The 20190-nt window shown below is 48.0% G+C and overlaps 1 protein-coding gene across 1 annotated transcript in view; it reads right to left on the minus strand.

The window, feature by feature from the left end:
• PAX9 (paired box 9) overlaps window positions 1-20190 on the minus strand; it is a 52636-nt gene that overhangs the window by 26113 nt on the left and 6333 nt on the right. Inside the window, exons 4-8 of the mRNA XM_007421539.2 lie at window positions 17259-17346; window positions 11214-11340; window positions 9495-10294; window positions 8553-8555; window positions 2770-2912 (exon numbers count right to left, since the gene is read on the minus strand). Coding sequence (XP_007421601.2) covers window positions 2770-2912; window positions 8553-8555; window positions 9495-10294; window positions 11214-11340; window positions 17259-17346 — 1161 coding nt within the window. The remainder of the gene's footprint in view (window positions 1-2769; window positions 2913-8552; window positions 8556-9494; window positions 10295-11213; window positions 11341-17258; window positions 17347-20190) is intronic.

Below are 20190 nucleotides of genomic sequence, written 5' to 3' on the forward strand. Positions count from 1 at the left end.
TGATTAGCAAGCTAGTCAAGTGTGGCTATATGCCATGACAATGAAGTGGTTACATTGCTAGCTAAACATCAGTTTCTATGTGTGATGATCAAATTAAAAAGAGGTGTCAAGTAGTGACTGACAAGACTCAGTCCTAGGTCTACCACTCTTCAATATTTCTATTAATTTTTTGGATAACAACACAGAGGCAATGTTTATCAAATCTACAAAGGATACAAAATTGGACTGGCTATTGAATATCTTAGAAGGCAAAAATAAAATTCAAAATATCACTGAAAGGTGGGCAAACTGGGCTGCGAGTAGCAGAATTAATTTAAGATATAAGTATGAAGTTCTTCACTTAGGAAACAAAAATCAAATGCACAGGTTTAAAATGAAATATGCCCAACTTTACCATAGCACTTGTGTCTAACATCTTAGAATAGCAGTTGATCACAAACTGAATATGAGCCAGCAGTCTGACATGGCTGCAAAACAGGCTAACATCATTTAAGGCGGTATCAATATAATTAAAATTTCTAAATCATTGGAAGTAATTGTTCCATTCTCTTCAGCTCTACTTAAACCCCACCTCTAGTATTATGCCCAGTGTTATGCACCACATTCTAAGAACATTCAGAGAAATTGGAATAAGTTCATATAGAGTAATGAAGATGATCGGGGAACAGAAACAGAGCCCTCTGAACAACAACCAAAGGAGCTGAATATGTTTAGCCTTGAAAAAAGACAACTGAAAGGGATAGGATAGCCTTCTTCAACTATCTGAAACAATGTCACATAGAAGCAACCCAGGACCTGTAATCTTTTACTCCAGTATACAGGACACCGAATATTTGATTTAAGTTACAAGAAGGCAGATTCCAACTGAATGGTACCAAAATCCCAACATTAAGAGCAGACCTGTGGTGGAACCAGTTACCCAGGGAGGTGGTGAGCTCCCCTTTACTGAATGTATTAAAGCAAAAGGTAGGCAGCCATCTGTATGGATGGTTTAATCTGGATTCCTGCCCTGAGCAGGCATTTGGGTCAGGTGGCCTAAACAGACTCTTCAGTGATTCCCTGAATGTGTCAGGCGAGGACCTGTGCAGGCCCCCCAATTGACAGGCCTTGGGTATTCTTGGAAAAGCAGCTGCCTGGCTGGACAGCCGAGAGCAATAAGATAGAATTCTGGTCACATGGTCCTGCCACAGACCACCTGTGCCAGAAGCTGGTGGGCCTCTAGCCAGAGACCCAGGAAGCCATCCCATTTCTGGTCTGATCTGGGTTTCCTAATTCAAGAAACATATCTTTCCAGCACTCCCCTCTCAGCTGAAGGTCTCAGAACAGCTTCACTCTCAAGGTAGAGCAACTTGGAACCTACCAGGTGGAGGCGCGGAGCCTCCTTTTCACTGCCAAAGGAGATCAGTACCCTGAGATCTGAACCCCTCCAAAGTGCCATTGCGAGGACGTGCTGGTATTCCAGGCATGCTGTTCCTCCATCAGGAGGAATGAAATGTCACTTGGCAGCTTCAGCCCAACACCAGGGATTGCGCTTAATTATGTGGGGATTGTCCCTCCATTTGCCCAGATATCTGATCCTAGGTTAACTCTTTGAAAGCCAGCCCAGTCGTGCATGCATCCAAATGAATACAGAAAGTGGCTTCACCAGCGACATTCAGTTTATTGCCACTTGCCATAAATGGGCATAGGAAGAACCACAAGTGTGCAGGCATGATCTCCTGCGTATTTCCTCTGATTTCAGCCCCTAATACATTTCCCCAGGCAAGCTGTTGCCTTGGAATGCGTCACTTGGGAAGTAAGTCCCAAGGAGCTGAGGAGATGTATCCCCAGATAACTGCTACATAGGCTTACCTGGGAGTAGAAACAGAGATGGAGTTCCTACAACACACCAAGCCATGGTCAGCTGAACCATGACTTACTGAATTAAATCACATTTGATTTGTACAAGACATTGAGCCATAAAGTAACCACCACAGTAACCAGCCACAAAGTAGCCAACCACAGTTTAGCCAGCATGTTGTGCAAACACAGCGAATGGCATGATTCTGAGAACTGCACTGCAAACACAGATTAGAGCCAGGACCACATAATCTAGTTAAACTCTTGTTCCTTAGCAGAAATGGGTTTAAAACAAAGCCTGATGAAAGACATCTGAAAAACCAGAGACTTGCTAAAGCACCTTGTGTTCTACAGTGTGGGGCTGCTGCTGCTGCAAAGAATGGCAGATGGGTGGGGAGGGGGAAAAGCAATCCACGAAATCCCACTACAGACAGACTGCTGGGCGGACCCTTTTAGCTTTACTGGCTGCATTCACACAACATGCTTAACCCAATTCTCGAATTTTCCAGGTTCACACAACTTCCCAAGCCCCATCAGAGCCCCTACCAATGTTAATACTGACTAAACTTGCCATATTGAAGGAAGGCCCCTGCTAGGTCTTTACCCAATTGCGTTGAACACTTTGTGTGAACACAACCAGTGTATTTCAGTGGCCTAGGGAATGATTTGGGGAGATCATCCAGGGCCAGAATAGATCAACGGAGGCTCTGGTTTGAATCCTCCCCTCCCCTACACACGCACACGCACACAAACAAACAGGTCTTTTAGCCAGGTAGGTGGCTAAATGTGATGCACCTACTCGAAAGCAAGCTCCTTCAAGCAGGCCCCTGAAGCAGGCGTGCGATTCCCCTCCTCTTTCCACGCCCCCACCTCTTCTGGCCCCGCCCAGGACGTGCCCCCCTCCGTCCTCCCAGGCAGTCGCCCCCTTACCTGGCTGTACTTGGTCTCGTGCTCGAGGGAGCCCTTGTCCAGCCCGTTCACCGCAACGTGCTGGGCCGTGGCCGTGAAGCCGCTTCTGCTCAGGCCGCTCCACTCCTCCACCTTGGGGCTGTGATAGGGCGAGCTGTCGCTCACTGCGGGCAAACACACGACAAAGCGGAGTGAGGGGCGCAGCTTTCCTCTCTCACCCTAGCCGCTCCGAGGCGAGCCATCTCCTGGAGCGAAACTATGGGAAACCTACGCGCGGAGATGGGTTCGCCCTTGAAATAAGGACAGGCGCCCTGCGAGTCGGGCTCCCGGCCTGGCCCAGAGAAGATCTCCCGCAGGAGTGAGCCTGACAGCCAGTCCTCCCCGCGTTTCCTTGGAAGTTAATGCATTTCTAAGCCAAGCCTTTGGCCTGGCAACTGCGATGTCCGACAGACTCGGCTGCTTCTCCCGGGATCCCACTTGGCTGATCCTTGGGATCCATGGGATTTACTTCCGAGGCCGCCTCCTTCGAACTAGGTTTGCGCTGCGGCTCGGGAGGGGGCTGGAGGTGTTCAGGGACTGCACTAAAAAAAATAAAAAATCTGGCGGGGGAGGGAGACACAGAGGCGGCTAAGAACATTTCTGAATGGGCGAATTAGACTTTTTTAAATAAATAAAAGTAGAGGAGACTTCGCTTCGCCTTCGGAACTCCACTCCTCCCTCCTAAATTCCCGTTCCAGGTGGGACACCGTGAAACTAATTTTGCTTGAGGCTGCTGTTTAACTGAAATAATGCATCGGGGACCAGAGTTTTGGAAGGATCTGCAACCACATCCACACGTGCAACCTGACTCTAATGCTTCCTTTGAAGTAGACGGTGCGGTTCAGCAAAAGACACGCCCAGAGAATCCGGCCATTTCCTCACTAGAGATTTATAGCGGCACTCACGCTGTCTCCGTTATTGTTACATCGAAATAGCGATGGTTAAATTGCGCCATAAGTCTTCAAAAATTACTAGTGGGAAATGACTTCAAGGACATTTAGGACTGAATCCTTGCACAACCTGCAGAAGCCCATTTTCGTCAAGAGTGAGTCCTGTTGATTTCAGTGAAGCTTTCTGTGGAGTAAATAAACCCGTTTGAGTAAGATTATAGCTTCGGTGGGATTTGTTTCATTACAGTAGAGGTTACTTATATATAATGGTTTTGGTAGTGACCTTAGGTACCTCGGATCTCAATCTCCTGAAGTGGTTAGAACTAGAGATGGGATATCCTTCAAAGTAAACCGATTTACGTAATTTTAAAATTATGAAGGTGCCCATTCCACTCAGAATTTTAAAAATATGCAATTGGTAAGCCCAATTAGGTAAAAACGTGAACAGCTTAAACAGAGTAAAAGAAAATAACAGTAAGCAAAGCAATTCTGAAGTCTGCCACCTTAGGGGACAGGAGCAGCCGAGTGACTGAGACATTCCTAAGACAATCTGAAGTAGACAAAAGTTGCTACTTCCAACGACAACAGTAAAATTTCCCCTTCTTCCAAAATTAAACGAGGGGGTGTTTGCGAGTGAGAGAGAGAGAGAGAGACAAGGAGCGAAATTCTGAACAGAAGCGCCCACTTTGAGTTCCATTCCATCCCTGAACTCGAACTGGATCCCCTCCTTCCGAAAGGAAATATTTTGTGCTGCTGGGTTGGGAGGGGTTGGGGGTCTGGGGGTGCCGGTAGGAAGATCCCGCCACCCGCCAGCCAGCACGCCACTCTCCTCCGGGCTCCCCAACCTAAAACCGGTAATCTCTGAGGGTGGAATTCTGTGCTCCCATTAACGCCCGCAAGCCCCGACTTTAGAGATCGAGGTTTATCCCTCTCACCCCAGGACTCAGGGTAATTCATCCCGAACGCTGGAAAAATAAGCAAGCTCCATTCAATCCATAGGGCCACTTCCAGCAGGTCTCCTCGGGGTTTCAATTCCCCCCTTTATACAAATCCGTCATTTTCCACTTTTCCTTTGAAACCTAAAGAAGCTTTAAAATAATGCTAATACTCCCGGATGGAAACTTGATCATGGTTGCGTTAAAAAAAAAGAAAAAAGACTTGCATGTTCTTAAATGTACGCATGTTTTAAAACAATTAAAATCTCATCCAGTCACTTAGTCTTGGGTACATGGCGGTGGGCAGAAGGCATGTAGTTTCTCATTAGCTTGGTGGGAAGCTGGGCTGGCCTTCTTTCTCTCTTATCCAGAAAATTCAGGTGAATTTAATTCTTGCTCAGAGAAGCTAAATTTAATTCAGTTTAATGTCTACCCGACCCACGGCCACCTGGGCTTAATCATGTAACTGCTCTCTGTATATGTGTACTATTCCCACTTCCTTCAATGGAAGGGACAGGAAGTTATTTTCCCATAATATAGTTTACCTTCCTGCTGAGGATGTATTACCGACGGGCTGTTTTTTATTTGCAAGGCCTCCAAAACTAACAGGTAGGACAAGGAGAGTTGGGGAGGTTCTTCAGGGATTCCTCTGCAGGAATCAACCGGATTCTCTAAATACTTCTTTCTATTAATAAGCAATCTGGGGGGGAATGTCCCAAGGAAACATATCTATCTCTTTAATACCCTTGCAGAGGCTGTGGTTTCATGCCTGGGTTGACTCTTTCCAGTTCAGTTCAAGTGAGTTTAGGAGGTCCACCTGGCATAGGTGGAGGGAAGCTTTAGTCTGCGGCAGGGTTGAACTTACAGCATCCAAAGGAAGAGCGGAAACCTACAGAGAGTTTGCAACAACTCGAGCCTAATCACGTTATGCGCGGAAATTGAGTTTATTGCGGATAATCCTAAAAAGCTAAAAGAAAAGAGCTGGCATTCCGCCTGCCAAGCCGTTTCCAACATCTCCGTTTCTTCCACCACTTCCCACTTATTTCAACCTAGCACGAAAGAAGGAAACGGTGACAGGATTGAAAACTCCAGTGCTGTTGACCATGGCCCGCCTCGCCTCGCCTGCCAACCAGTGGGCAATTCTCCTGACTACAACATCATTATTTCTCAAGTCGGTTTCATGGAATATTAGAAGATGGGAAGACAAAAGATACATCATTTTAGGAATAAAAGATTGAGGGTGGGAGAGTTGATATGTAGGAAAGATTTATCTCTTTGAAGCTGTCTCGGAATTGACTCTCGCTCTGAAATTCTCTCTCTGGCGTATACATACACATACAAGCGCAGGCTATACACACGTGCACACTGACACATACATACATACACCGCCGCGCGCGCACTAAGGCGACCTGCCTTCCAAATGTAGTTAGGAAGCGCTACTCTTTCACGATTAGGAAGCGAGCTTCCGTTGAAACTAGTGGGTCGAGTCCCAAGCAGGGGCCAGCCGTGGCAGAAAGGCGAGAGGGAGGAAGGTCCGCTGGGTTTCAGCCGACCGCGCTGCCCAGCGCCCTCCCGCGATCCTTCACCCGGCGGGACCCAAAAGGCCGCGCAGCTCAGGGAAGCCTTGGCTCTGTCCCCAGCAGTGGGATCGAGCTGTGGGGAACAGCTGTGGAGGGCAAGGCGAAGGGCCGCGGACGCGGTTCAGAAGGCCTGCAGGCAACGCCAGCGAACCTCTGTGCTCGAGTGGCCTCCGAGCCGGGCCAGCCGCGCTTCTCCGTCCGTTCGCGGCCGAGCGCTGTGGCAGGCCCAGGCCGGAGGCTGCCTGCGAGAAGCGAGCCGTCTCTGGCGATCTCCCTTCCCCAGAATAGGGCTTCCTTTCCGCGGCAGCAGGGTCAGCCTAGCCTATAAATCAAAGGCGAACAGCCTCAGGTCAAGCTTCGCGAAACAGAGGCGGGGGAGTGGGGGAGCTTGGAGACAAACCCGTTGCTTCCCCCCCCCCCACCTCGTTAGAGGGCCTCCTACCCAGAGAGGTGGCCTCGGCCCCGGGGGGGTTAATAAACACGGAAATCAGGCCAGCTCGCGCTGCTTCTCCAGCCGCCCGCACCACTCCCCCCCCCCCCCGCCCGCGTCCTCTGTGCACAACGATCCTCGCAGATGTTCTCGTCACGCCGGGCCAAGAGGCAGTGAACGCCTGGAAGTAGCGCCCTGGGAACGGGAAACATGTAGTCTGCGGCATTTTAATGGGACACTCAGTAAAAGGAGGTGAACGGGGTTTGAAAACGGACGCTTCTTTCATTAGCAATAACAGGGCATGTTATGTGCATACCCTTAATTCTATCGTTTATGTGAGCACCACACAAATGCGCGCACACCACTGTGACTCTCGCACAAACCTGGGGGGTTGCAAGCCAGCATTTAATGAAAATGGACAGCTGTCTGTTTCTATCTCGCCTGCTTTTACAGTTTCTGAACTTAACTCGGTTCAGATCTATGGGACTGTGGAGTCGAGGCCCTTAGCACAAGTATCCGTGCAAATTGCCCGTCACTCGCTGTTCCGGGAGATCCCGCTCGCCTTTCTAACTGCTCGTCTGGAATTCTGCAGCTCCGTCGAGAGAAGCGAAAGGAGCAGAGAGTCGGGCCTCGGAAGGGGCTAAACGCTAGTTAAACATACGAAGGCAGTTTCAGTTTTCTGGACCACCGCTTCGGAGGACAACAAAGTGAAGCAGGAGAACGAAAGCAATTAGGTGACATTTGAACTTCCTGTCTGAGCAAATTTGGCCTGATTGCGAGAACTTGAGAAAGACTTGCCTGCAATTCCGAGGAGGTGCCTTTGCCATGGAAGCTCTGACTTGAGAGCAAATATCAGAACAAAGGCCTGGCAGAGAAAAAGTAAATATACCCGGTCGGGGATTATGTGTGTTTCTGTTGCTTAGGTATGCCGATGTGTTCTAGTAGCCAAAATGTTTGGCCATGAAAAGGTGAGCAATGTTTGTTCATCACTGTAATAAATTGTGTGCTAATTTGATACATACATATTAACTGTATGTATATGTGCATGTATATACATGTATGTGTACACAAACACACACACACACGTATGCCTTGGAAGGCACCACTACATGTTAAGAGACAAAGTTATCTGTAATTCACATAAGCTACTAACACAATACAATTGTTAGTGTTAAAAATGCCATAGGATTCTTTAATGTTGTAAGAGGTTAATATATAATTGACATTATTACTAGTTACTTCCTTTTTTCATAAATACAAGGTAGGAAGTTGCTCTTTTCCCAACCCGTTCAGCAATTATCTTTCTAGCCATACTGATCAACTTAGATGTGGTAGCAAATACAGGATACATACAGACTAATCTACAAATGAGATGCTTCAGCAACACTGTTTACACAGATGTTAAGTCCAGTCAAGATCAACAGAACTGATCCACAAGAAAATGTGCCAAGTATTGGAATTTGGATTTTTGGCTAAGTTGATTTTATTTCAAAATGTGAGTAAATTCACGTAAATAAATCTGAAAGCTTCTTGTGCACGTCTCTCTGTATGTGCTGTTATCTACATTTGCTTCTTGAATTTAATTTTAGTTAGCTCAGTTAATTTGAAGAACTGTAGAAATATGCTTATATACTTCCTAGATTTGTGTGTGCATGTGTGCATGTGTATGTATATACTGTATGATAAATATTTAAGGATATTTTCCCTCCCATCTTTAATATATATCTTCTAGCACAGTGATAGGTTCATCTGATGGAGATCATACAAGAGCTTCATTATAAATGAGTCCACAACACTATTGCTTTTGAAGCAAGACTCATATAGCTGCTCCCCAAACTGATAAAGAGTGTGTGCGCTCATGTTCTAAATATATCCAACATTTTGGTTCATACTATCATAGAAGTAATCTATTTCAATTGTCTTATCATACCTGCTTCCAAAATAATGGGGTGTCATGAAAATTTTATTGGGAGGAAAGTTTGTATTTCTTTTCAGTTTCGTTTATATCTCCTTTATTATTAAATGTCTAACTTCTCAGAGAGAAATCTATTTGGGGTGACTTATAGTTCAGTCATGAAATTCCATAGGGCTCACTCCCAGGTAAGAATACATGTGCAAACAAAGCCCTAGCCACCAGAAAATTCAGTCAAACATCTTTACTAAAATGAACCAAATGCATAGAATTTGAGACAGGTTTTCCACTTCATGGGGATCAACGGCTCTCAGCCTTGATTGCAGTGTGACTGCCTCTGAAGGCCACTGCTGGGAGACTAGTGGGCTTCCTTGTACAGTTGGTTGGCCACCGTGAGAGCAGACTGCTGGACTAGATGGGCCAGGGGTTTGATCCAGCAGGACTCTGCTTATGTTCTTAGGATCTCTTTAACAGGGAATATCCTGCAGCTAAGTTAAAAATACCACTGGGTCAAAAGGAAATTTCCACCTAGGCCATTTCCACCTGAGCGATTTATAGCATTTATGGCATTATCCAATACTGCTCATGAAGACAGGCTTTATATCACCACAACAGTAGGGTGATGCTACAAGATGCTACAAATTACCAGTGTGGAAGTAGATTGAGTACAGCAAAGCTTCCCTCAAAGCCCATCTGTTAAAGATCAGGGAGCCAGGTCTCTAGGGTTATGGATGAGCCTCGTCAAAGGCAAATTCATATCGTTTTGTGAATCTCTTCCCCTTTTGATGAAAATACCCTAGACACTTTCTGAAGCTACAGAAGTGCCCAGTCAGTGAAGAAACCAATGGCTATCCCATTCCCCTCCAACCCACCCAACAGGCTGTAGATCCTCTGGAGGGGGTGGGCTTCTTGGATTTGGGTGGCCAACCCTGTCCTTAGCTGGAAGTCTTACCCTCTTACCTTGATCTGTGATGGACCTAATTCCCAAGATGTCAGTGACGGAATGGGAGGAGGGCCAGGTCCGAGGCATATGGACGGTGCTGTGGATGGTCGGCATGCCAGGTGGGGTAGGCACCTTGGCACCTGCTGCAGCTATGGGGCTGGGATAAGAGTAGATGTGGTTGTAAGGCAGGGCTGGCTGGGGCGCTGCCTGGTGCTGTTTGTAAGGCTCGTAGTGATTCTGCTGAGAAAGGTTCCCAATCTTGTTGCGCAGAATCCGGCTAATGGAACTGACAGAGGGTACATTGTATTTGTCGCACACGCCGTCGGCCAACAGCCTGTCCCGGATCTCCCAAGCAAAAATGCCAGGATCCCTTTGTTTGTAAGTCCGGATGTGTTTCACCACTGTCGGCGTGGTGACACGCGGCTTGCTACCTCCGATGGCCCCTGGTAAGATGGAGCCGGTCTCATTGTAGCGCGCCAGGATCTTGCTGACACACCCATGGGAGACGCGCAGCTGCCGGCTGATGTCGCACGGTCGGATGCCCAGTTGAGCTAGTTCCACAATCCGAAGCCGGATGGCGTTGGGCAAGGGACGGCCGTTGACGAAGACTCCGCCAAGCTGGTTGACCTCCCCGAAGGCCGGTTCTGCAAACAAAGAGAAGCCGCGGCACGTTGGAAGAGGCGCCCGGAGCCTGGCGAGGCTGAGCCGCACACAGTCACTCTGGAGCAAGGGCGGGGGAGGGGGGGGGACATCGAACTGCTCAAGGCGCGTTCCTTCCCGGGGAAGGCTGGGGTCGTGCAGGGCTGCTCGCCGCTGCCTGGGAAGCAAGTGCGGCCGAGATCCGCGGCCTTTTTATTCCTGGTGGGCGCGCACCTAGCACGAAGCCACCGCCTTAAGGAGCTCGTCCCTGTAGGCTCCGGTTGCGGCCACTCCGGCCGTTGAATTTCCCGAAAGACTCCCTCCCTGAATGCAACCGGGCAACGAGCGGGCCGTTTCGGACAGCAGCCACTCGCGGGCATCCCATCAAACCTCTTCCCAAGCCCCTTGGGGAGGCGCAGGGCGCCGCGTCCGCACAACTCCCGCACTCGAGAAGAAGCCACGCCAGGCGAATCACTCGCACTGACTCGCGGGGTGGGGGGGCAGTCGAGGACTGAGGCGTTCCTTGGAAAGCAGTCCAGTTGAAAACCGAGCGGACTGCTTAGTCAACGGCGTTGGGGCGGCCAGCTTCCTTCTCCCCTTGAGGTGGCGCGTTCCGTCCTAGCTTTGGCTAGAAAAGCAGCGTGCCTAGAACAGGCAGCCGGGAAGATTAAATAAAGTCGGAGAGAAGTGGGAAGCGGCCAGCGAGCGAGGGGACTCTTTTCCCCTCCCCTCAGCCAGCAAGGCTTCTGCGTTTCCCCGCCGAAATACAAACAGCTTTCAGGGTGAGAAGGAGAAGAGAGAGCCCGGGGTTCCAGAAGCCTGGGGTCCAAGAGGCTCCAGCCTCGGCTGCAGCCTCGGCCAGCTGCCCCCCCCCCCCCACCTCCGCACGCCCGAGAGAATATGCCGGGCGCGCCTTCGCGAGCACTGCCGCTTCTGCTACCGCCACCGCCGCCGTTGACTCTTAACCTCTCGTCCCCACAATCGGCCGGGACCGGGCGCCCCTGGGGGCTTTGAGCCACAGGATTGCCTTCTCGCGTTCCTCTTCCCCTCCGTCTTGACAGCCCCGCAGCCTCCGACGCCTCTCCAGCAAGACTTACCCATGGCTTGACTCAGGACGCCGAGCGGGGTGCTTGAAGATCCCCGGAGGAAACTCGGCGAGGGATCGGTCTTGCCCGGCTCCCCGGGATCGGCTCCGGAGAAGGCCCTGGCTCCCTTGGATTCTTACTGCGGGAAAAGGCGAGAGTGTCAAGAAAAAGGACCCCAAGGAAGTCACTTTTCCGAGGCAGGAGACTTAAGTCCCGCATTTCAATCTCGCAGCAACGTGGGCTGGGCTGGGTCGGTTGGGACGGCTCAGGCTATCACTCACCAAAGACACGCCCCTTAGAAGGCGGACCTAAAGGGAAATGCAGCCCTGGATTGGTAGGGAAGAATGACAGACAGTCTCACCCGGGAAGGGGCTTCCGTTCGCTTTTGCAGACAAGTTGGATCAGCACCTGGGTTCCATATGCAACTGCAACGCACAGAGATGGGAAAGTTGAATTGCGGGAGGCCATAAGTTAAAGGAAATCTAATAGCAGAATGTGGAAAATGCATTAACAGGATGAATAGCTGCTCAAGGCGGCTTTATTCTCATAAATGGGACTTACCTTAGTTCTGCTTCCAGTGCCAGTAGTTAGAGAGCTAAACTTTCAGGAGGACTCTGACCCCGCTTTTTTCGTTCCTCATCTTTAGAAAACCGAGTGGTAATATTTGCTTGGAAATAATATGTTCCCGTTTTAGAAAAGCTTCTTTCTTCTTTCCTCAAGAAAACACTGATCTATTTCCCCCGGCATCATTTATCCTTAGTAGCAGCAGCTGTAAAAAGAATGAAAGAGATCTAGACTAAAAGAATGCTAGCAAAGGCGCGGGTGTTGGTGGAATTCTGTCGAGTTCAGCTGCCAGTAATTGAATACATCGATTGTTCATCCATAAACAAGATGATCACACAAATATGTGTCAACCTTTGAAATATAAGCAGGGCCATCTTTCTGCATTTGAAACCCACAAACACGCACCTTTCCTGCACCATGGAATACGGAACAATGGATTTTAATGGATTTTAATGGGAATCGCTTCTTTTTGTGTCCTTCGGACAGCAGCCAAAGAAAACCTTCAGCCGAAATTAACCGCGCCTAAAAGCTCACAAATAACACGTTACTAGTCGGCGGGGAAAATCTCTGCGCATCCACAGGTCTGGAGGAATTTTGCAGGGTCCAGGAACGAGAAGTCCGTCCACTTTTAAATGTCTCCTTTTAATATGGGCCTGTGTTGGAACACCCCAGCATGAAAACCTAAATAAAATAATAAGAGCTTCTTTGCTTTTAAAGTGTGATGAGCTCGGTTCTGGGATCTTTGTGAGGTTAGATCCCGTGGATCGGGATAATGCACAGGGTATGGCACGTTGCACAGACATATCCCCCGCGCAGCCACAGTTTTCCGGACTTTCCCCCCTCCCTGCCATAGTTAAGGAACAGAACTGTTCTGCCAGACCTCCGATCCGCCACCAGATCCTTTAGCCAATCGGTCAGGCCGCTTTTTCGTTAAAGAACGTGTTTAAGGGTGGGGGGCAGTTTCATCCGAAACATCAGGTCGAAGCGTGAACGGCAGAGGACTAAAAACTTCCAGCAAGGAATGTGAAGGGGGGGGTGTGATTCCCACCAAGGCCGCTTTCCAAGGGCAAGACTCTGCACTGTTGGGGCTGGAATAGTAGCCGGGCGTTGAACTCCAAATCCAGTGCGCTTAACAGGCATGATTGGCATCCCGAAGAGCGAAAGAAATGGTCCTGACCTCGCTTTGGGAGGAATTAAAACAGAGGGGCTCTCTGTTTACAGGGGAGAATGTTTCAAAACTCGGATTATCGCTGGGAATATTGCACAGGAATGAATGGGGACGCCAGGGTTGCGCTCCGAAACGTGGGTTGAGACCGCTTACAGACCAGCGCTCCTATTCCAACCGGAGAGATTTCCTCTGTACTCAGTAAACAGAGCTGGTAGTACAAAATGCAATCCCATTTTTAAAGGTGTCCAAGCACTAACCCAATTCCGTGTAACATAATTGCGATGGGCCCCGGTATTTGGGGTTGAGGGGGAGGGGAATGTAAAAAACGCGATTTGCCTTTGAAGCAACAACAAGGTTTTATGAAAGAGTTAACCTTGTAATCTGGCAATTACACCGCTTGGAAAGTTCCTTCCGATTTGGAAGGAATAATTATCTCATTCTGCAGTTTGGGTAGCTTGGCTAACCAACAACGAAGAGTTCTGTGTAACACACTAGCCTAGGTTGGCTTGAATATCGATTGAATATTGCTATTTAACAGCAAAACTTGAGTCAACTCTTATACAGCTAATACAGTAATCCGCTCTACAAATCAGCCACTTGGGGGGAAGTGTTTTCTCCCCCCCCCCCACGCTTTCCTCCATCTTCTTAATTCCTTCAATCCATCAGGTGGAAGTAAATCCACAGCGACTCAAGACTCAAGAGAAGGCCTTTGAAAAATGACTTAATCCTAATTAATGAATTTCGAATCAAATGGAGGAGGGTCAGGTCTGCCAGGGTTGGGTGACGCATAAATCTGGCAGCTGCTGGCCCTGTTGAGAGCCGGTGAAACACCTTGAAATTCTCACGCTTCAGCTGAGCTGGGTGGTGTTAGAGGGGCCGCTCCTGCCACCGCCGCGCTCCCACTCAAGTCGCTCAGGGGCGAAGCTCTTTGACCCTCGAAGTCCGGCTGGCGCTCTTGCTTATGCCTCAACCCTGATCCCCTCTGCTCGCGGCGTTGTCAGGGAGCTTCTGCTCAAGAGCCGCGATTTTTTTGACACTGGACACCCACTTTCTTCCATCGTATTCTATCGGACTGCTTTGGTTTTTCTCTCTTTCTTTTTTAACGGGAGAGGGAAGGGCTTACCACTGGGACTGGGGAGACTGGGGCCTTAATAATTCAGAGCCGCTCCTGTTCACCTTTTCGAGGAATTGAGTTCGCTGGATTTCCAAGCAACTTCTTTCCAATTCAGGCAGCAGGCCCACAGGCAAGCTCCGTCCAACCCCTTGGCCTGCGAAATAATCGCAGCTAGGACTGGGATCTGCGCAGGGACAGGATGGCCGGCTTAAGGCGAACCTTTATGTTCATTCGTTTTTACAGCTCAAGCAAATTGTTTAGACTTGAAACTGACACCTTGGTTAGTATATTCAGATCAGAATTCCAAGGAAACTTCCGCTGGCCAATAGTATATCGGTCCTGGCGGGTATGGTCCTTGTAGATCAGAAGACAGGGATTTCTGGGAATCTTAAAGCCCCAGAAGGATCGAGTTTTACTTGCAGCACTGTCTCGCTTTCGTTCCTGATCTCTGCCCCCCACCCCACCGCCAATCTTGCCATTTGCCTCCGAACGTCTTTGGGACGCATTGCCAGGCCTCGGAGCTCACTTCGGGCCCCTCCTCTCCCCCTCCGGCCTCTTTTCCCCTCAAACTTGCAGTCTTCCTCGCCTCGCCTCTCCTCTCCTCTCCTCTCCTCTCCCCTCCCCTCCCCTCCCCTCTCCTCTCCTCTCCTCCCCTCCCCGCCCAACTCCGCCTCCCCATCCCGGGCTCTGTTTCTCTGAGCCTTTTCTCAATGTGTGTTCCTGATGTGATTCTGTCGGAAAAGCTCGTTTACTCTGCCCAGGTCCCCAGTGGTTTAAGGATAATGTTTATCAGGGTTGAACGTGCTCAAGTTGTTTCCACTGAACTGCTGAGTGGAGGCTGAAATAACAAAGGTCACATCCACAGTCAGCCGGGCGAGGGCGAGGGGAGCCGAGACCAATATGAAAACATTGTAATAAACAGCGGCCTGTTGATCGCGCTGACCTGCCTGGCAAAAAGATTAATTTCAGGTACAGAATAATGGAATAATTGGAGGTACAGAAAAAGGAGGGGCAGAAGAGGAGGAAGGGAGGGGGTTGTCAAGGGAGAGGGGAGGGTTTCCTTTCCTCAAATTTTAAATAGTAAAAATGGATACAAAATCATGCTTGTTGAATTTTTCTTATGGGCTAGTAGGAGGTTTTCAAGCCTAGAGACAATTGGACTTGGGAAAGCAAATGAAGTCAAATGCTCTCCTGGACACACACCTTTCCCCATGCTAAGGGAAGGGGCAGGGCAACCAGGGCAGGCCTTGGGGGTCGGCAAACGAAGGCGGGAATGCAAGGCATTCTGTGCTAGTTTAAAAACCCAAAGCTTGTCTGGCACTAAGGAGCACTCAGCAGCCCTGGACAACCTGAAGGTGAATATCAGCCAGATGCTCTCCAAGAAGATTTGGAATCCAGCTCCGTGGAGTTCAATGGAAAGAGGTGGAACTGTCAAATGCTGTCCCAGTACACTATCTGGGGCTTCAATTCCCATGCTGGTTGGAGATTATGAGAATTAAAGCCCAGTGTGTTTGGAAGATGTTTACCTCGGGAAAAATTGGTATAACTTGCTCCAATAGAATCTGACCTTCTGGAAGAAGGTGGGAGAGACAGAGTGCAGCCATAAGCAGTCCAGCCCAGAGGAGGACTGCAAAACATTTTGTGCAAATGACTTAATAGAAAGTGCAACATAAGGAATGCTGTGACAATGTTGATGCAATCTGTGGGTCACACTGGAAAAGGAATCACTCCCTATGGAAAACTATGCTGTCCAAGCAGCCACCTTAAATGTCTTTGCATTGGCAGAAACCCCATCGTACCATAACAGGACCTTTTTCTAGGGAAAAACGCAAAGGATTGGGCTATAAAACAAAAGTTTCTATTTCATATGAGCTGTTTGCCTTTCCACCAGTTTATTGGTCTGGAACCTGAATCCCTGATTATTCCAACAGGTCTCCTTTAAAAGCAATGTGGCATATGTGAGGAAGACACAGGGAGGTCATTTGTCCTTCTGGAGTCAATGAGACTAAACAAGATTTAGCACTTCTGCTGCAGTGACTGCTGGATCAAACAGAACAGAGGGGCACAAGGGTGTGGGGCCATTTTCTCTGTTTTATTCCACTGCACCCTGTGGGGAAGGGGGAAATCTTGCTTCCTATCTAGACAAGTCTCAGTTCCAAACAATGTGAACTGAGCTGGGCCAGCATAAAATGTGCAATTTTTCAGGAAGGGCAGATTTAAGAAAATGGTTCTTTTTCTTCCCCCTCAAAAATGTTCTGCCTTAGCTGAGGGCCAGTTCCAGTCCCAAGCGCTTGTGGGTGGGCAGACTCGAAATAGAAGCTCTAGTGGGTCTTCTCGCCAATACTGGGTGCTCAGACCTTAAGCACTTCTAGGGCTCGATTCTGGATCTCCCTCCCTCCCTCCCTCCCACCTCCCCCCACCTATCAGATTCAGTGGAGGTTATTGCCTCATCCGCCCCAGGGCTTGATCACGCTATCCTTTGTAACTCTAAGCCCGATTGAGTCAAGAATCTTACTCCCGGGGGAAAATGTGTGGGGTTGCAGCCTTACAAGTATCAGAGTACAATCCAGTCCAACTATTTGGAAGATATAATATAGGCCTAAGAATATTTCTATTTAATCATCCCATGGATTGCAGCCTACTCTTTGTTTTCCCTTCTCTTAGTAGCATATTCTGTTAACTAGTAATCTGCTACAGTTAAATTTGTAGAAAAGTAGGCTTCACTGAAAAAAGATCTATTTCCGAGTAAAAGTGTAGTCTCCATCTCAAACACAGGTACTCAGAAAATCCAGATTTCAATGGGATTTTTCAAGGAGACACTAATTTGCTTCTGTCTGTCTTTGTTTTCAACTGGAGAGATCTTAAGGTCTCAAGATGACCACGGGATTAAATATTGTGGCAAAGAGAGGGGACCTCACAGAGGTCTGCCTTGAACTGGAAAGGCAAAGAGAGGGAACTGATCAAATATTGGACCTTGATGGGTGGGAGGCAAGTTCAAATCTCTTTCTTATTTGATGAGAGAAGGTGTAGTGAAGAAAATAAGTCTAACATGGTTCTTCTCCTCAGTGTTGTGCTCCTTCTTCAGACTGAATCCACGACAGAAGGGACATTCTTTTATTGTGACAGTTCCCTACCTGTACAACAGGAATAATAAGAAAATTGCAACCACATGCACTTCGAAGTTAATCCCCTTGAATTCAGTGTGATTTACTTCCGACCAGCTCTCCATAGTAGACTGGACTGCATGACACTGGCTTACACTGGAAACAGCCCAACTGGCAGATCGCTAGGAGTTCGGACTACAAAATGTTGGAAATTCACACTTTCACAATAAGAAAGTGGCTATTAATTACAAGGTTCCAAATAGTTCCGACTTATGCTCTTTGGTGAATTTCCACCAGTGTGGTAGTCAACCTTGCTGTTTTCCTACATGCGTACCCCAGAATCTCGGAACAGAGGAGGATGGGGATCATTCTAATTACTGTACAGGGCTTAGAGGAAAGAATAAAATCCCATAGCGATTGGCCAGACTGGCAGAACTTTCTGCACATGTTAACTCAGAAGAAAGTCTTGTCGCCTTTACCCAAATGTATTTTCTGAGAAGCTTTTACTTGGGAGTAAATCCCATGGAACTCCAACGAGCTATAGATCAAGCTGTCAAAAGGTTTGGGATCCAGGCATGTTTTGTTGAATAATCCTGACTTTGACTGCACGGTTCAGAACCTGCAGCTGTAAAATGCTTGACATTCCCACCCCTTGACAGGAAGCACGATTTACAGAAGGAGCAGTAATGCGCGCCTGACAGTATACCTTACCAAAGCAAACATTTCCAGGGCCAGTTTCCTTGCAGAATTCCCTTCAATCTCACCTGCTGCTGCTGGACCCACCACGGGAACTTTCCACCAATGCGCACTCTCGGGGATAGTATCGTACATTCCACTGAATTCAGAGCGACTTCCTTCTCAGGGTTGCAAGCAGAGAATTTTAAAGGCTGGGATTCTCTTTATGCCTTTCATAGACTTGGAGAGGCTTCTCACAGAATAATCGTTTGAGTCCCACTCCCCACTTTCCTCTCATCACAACCTACCTCAGTCTGTCTATTTGATCTTTAGGTGTATGGCCCACATTTCCATCCAGAGCTCAAGGCGGTGGACGTCACACTCCGTATCTTGACAGTTTTACTCCAACAACTACGCTGTAAGATAGGTGGGCTGAGAAAAAGCCCAAAGCAATCTAGTGACTGTCCATGGCTGAGGGTGGATATTCTGTCCCCAGTGACCTATTCTGCTGATCACTCCACCCCTTTTAATCTAGCCTCCCACACCTAGTATCAAAGGTCCTATTTGTGTTAATGGCTACAACCATTTGCTTCACAGCCACTTTAAGTCCTAAAATCCTATGGTGCTTAGCCAAGCTGGGGTGCAGACTGATCCACTGAGATGCCAGAGTTCCCTGCCAGGACTAGTTGTCCCAAGAAACCTCCATTGGAAGGTATGATCATCATCAGGCAGCAGCTGGCTGTTAGAACAGCTGAAAATCACATTTTTGTGTGTGTTGCTTTACTATCTCTTATCATTTCATTCTTCTTCATTGTTCTTAGCAATCAGAAAAACAGAACGGATCTCCTTTTGCATTTTTACAGCAGGTGAATCTACTATCCTTCAGCTTAGTCTTCCTACAAAACTATGCACTTCTTTGGACTGTAAGAAAATCCTGGAATGCTACAAGTTAAGCTGCCTGTTAAATGGGCTTCATTCAAATCTATATTTCTCATGACTGGACTTAAACTTAAATCTTCCCATCCTACTTCAATACTTCTCCACTTCCACACTGTCCCTTGGCCCTTTTCCATGGCATGTTCATTTGTACCTTGAAGCCAGGGCTGAATAAACAGTTGAGAAAACCCAGTATACTGAAACAATTCTTAGGGACTTTAATGGAAGAATTTGTGACTCGGTGTAGTTCTGAAATAGCTGGATTGAAAAATGTTAGCATTTAAATTGATCCAACGATCCTTATGTATGTTTATTCAAAACCAATCCCATTTTATCCAACCAGACTTTCCAGTTAAGCATGCAGTACTATTATGTAAATATAAAGAATGTAGTTCTATTGTATAAATATAGTAATAGGTAAATAAGTAGACATATCTAGAGATATCAGAGTGCCCTGGCCTTCACATAATGCCCATGGCTGGGTTAAGAGGAGAAAAGAGGATTTGATTGAAGAACAAAGTTCAGGTAACAATGGGCAGACATGGGTTGGATGGCAGGACAGTCTGCCAAAAGAGGATGGGGCAACTGACAAAGTGGGTGGAGTTGTACCGTGTAGCATTACAGGGTGTGCTAGTTCCAGCTCTCTATAACGCTCCATTTTCTGTCCCTTAGGTGAGGAAGATAATTAGGGAGATTATCTGGTGGGGCACCCCACCACCCATGGGTCCCCCACGTTTCCAGTCCCAGATTGCAATGGTCAAGGAGAATGAAATAAAGAAGGGACTGAGTCAGAGCTAGACAAGGCAAGAATGAGTATAATTTGTATCACACTATTCTCAAATACTTGGGATTTCAAATACACCTAGCACCAGCCAAAGTGACTGAGGACAAGGATTGTGGGAAATGTAACCCAAAGCAACTAAGTATTAAGCTGCCTCTTCCTGAAACAGAGCATGACGATCTAGGGTTGATCAGACTGTGACTCTTCTCTATCAGGGACCTGCATCAACACTTCAGATATTTTCACAGAAAGCTGACTAATCGGGATATTAGTTTGACACTTGGAGAAACCAGAAGCAAAAGACTTAAAAGAAAGGCCTGCATTTAATTGCTCCCCCCCCCCCGCCCAAGTCTTGGACAAAATCTACCGTGTGTATTTTAAGCCTGGATACTGAGCAGAGCTGCTGGGCTATTCGACTATCTTATGGGGTCCTTCTCTTCTGGATCTCCTGGAGTTTGCAGGCAATCAGAGATATTCAGCCCAATGGAGGGAAGTTGAGCCAATGCGCTGCTCCTCCATGCCACTGGCTGTATAATACAAGCGTCCCCGCCAGTCCGTTTTGCTCTGCCCAAACTAACAAGGATGTGTGTGCCTCTCTTTGGGGTGACCCTGCGATGCCATGTTTTCCGACAGCTGCCTGCAGCCAA

The sequence above is a fragment of the Python bivittatus genome, unplaced genomic scaffold (assembly GCF_059951505.1).
Source record: "Python bivittatus isolate LINGU-HERP-01145 unplaced genomic scaffold, Pbiv_v1 ctg000480_np1212, whole genome shotgun sequence".
Taxonomy (NCBI): domain Eukaryota; kingdom Metazoa; phylum Chordata; class Lepidosauria; order Squamata; family Pythonidae; genus Python; species Python bivittatus.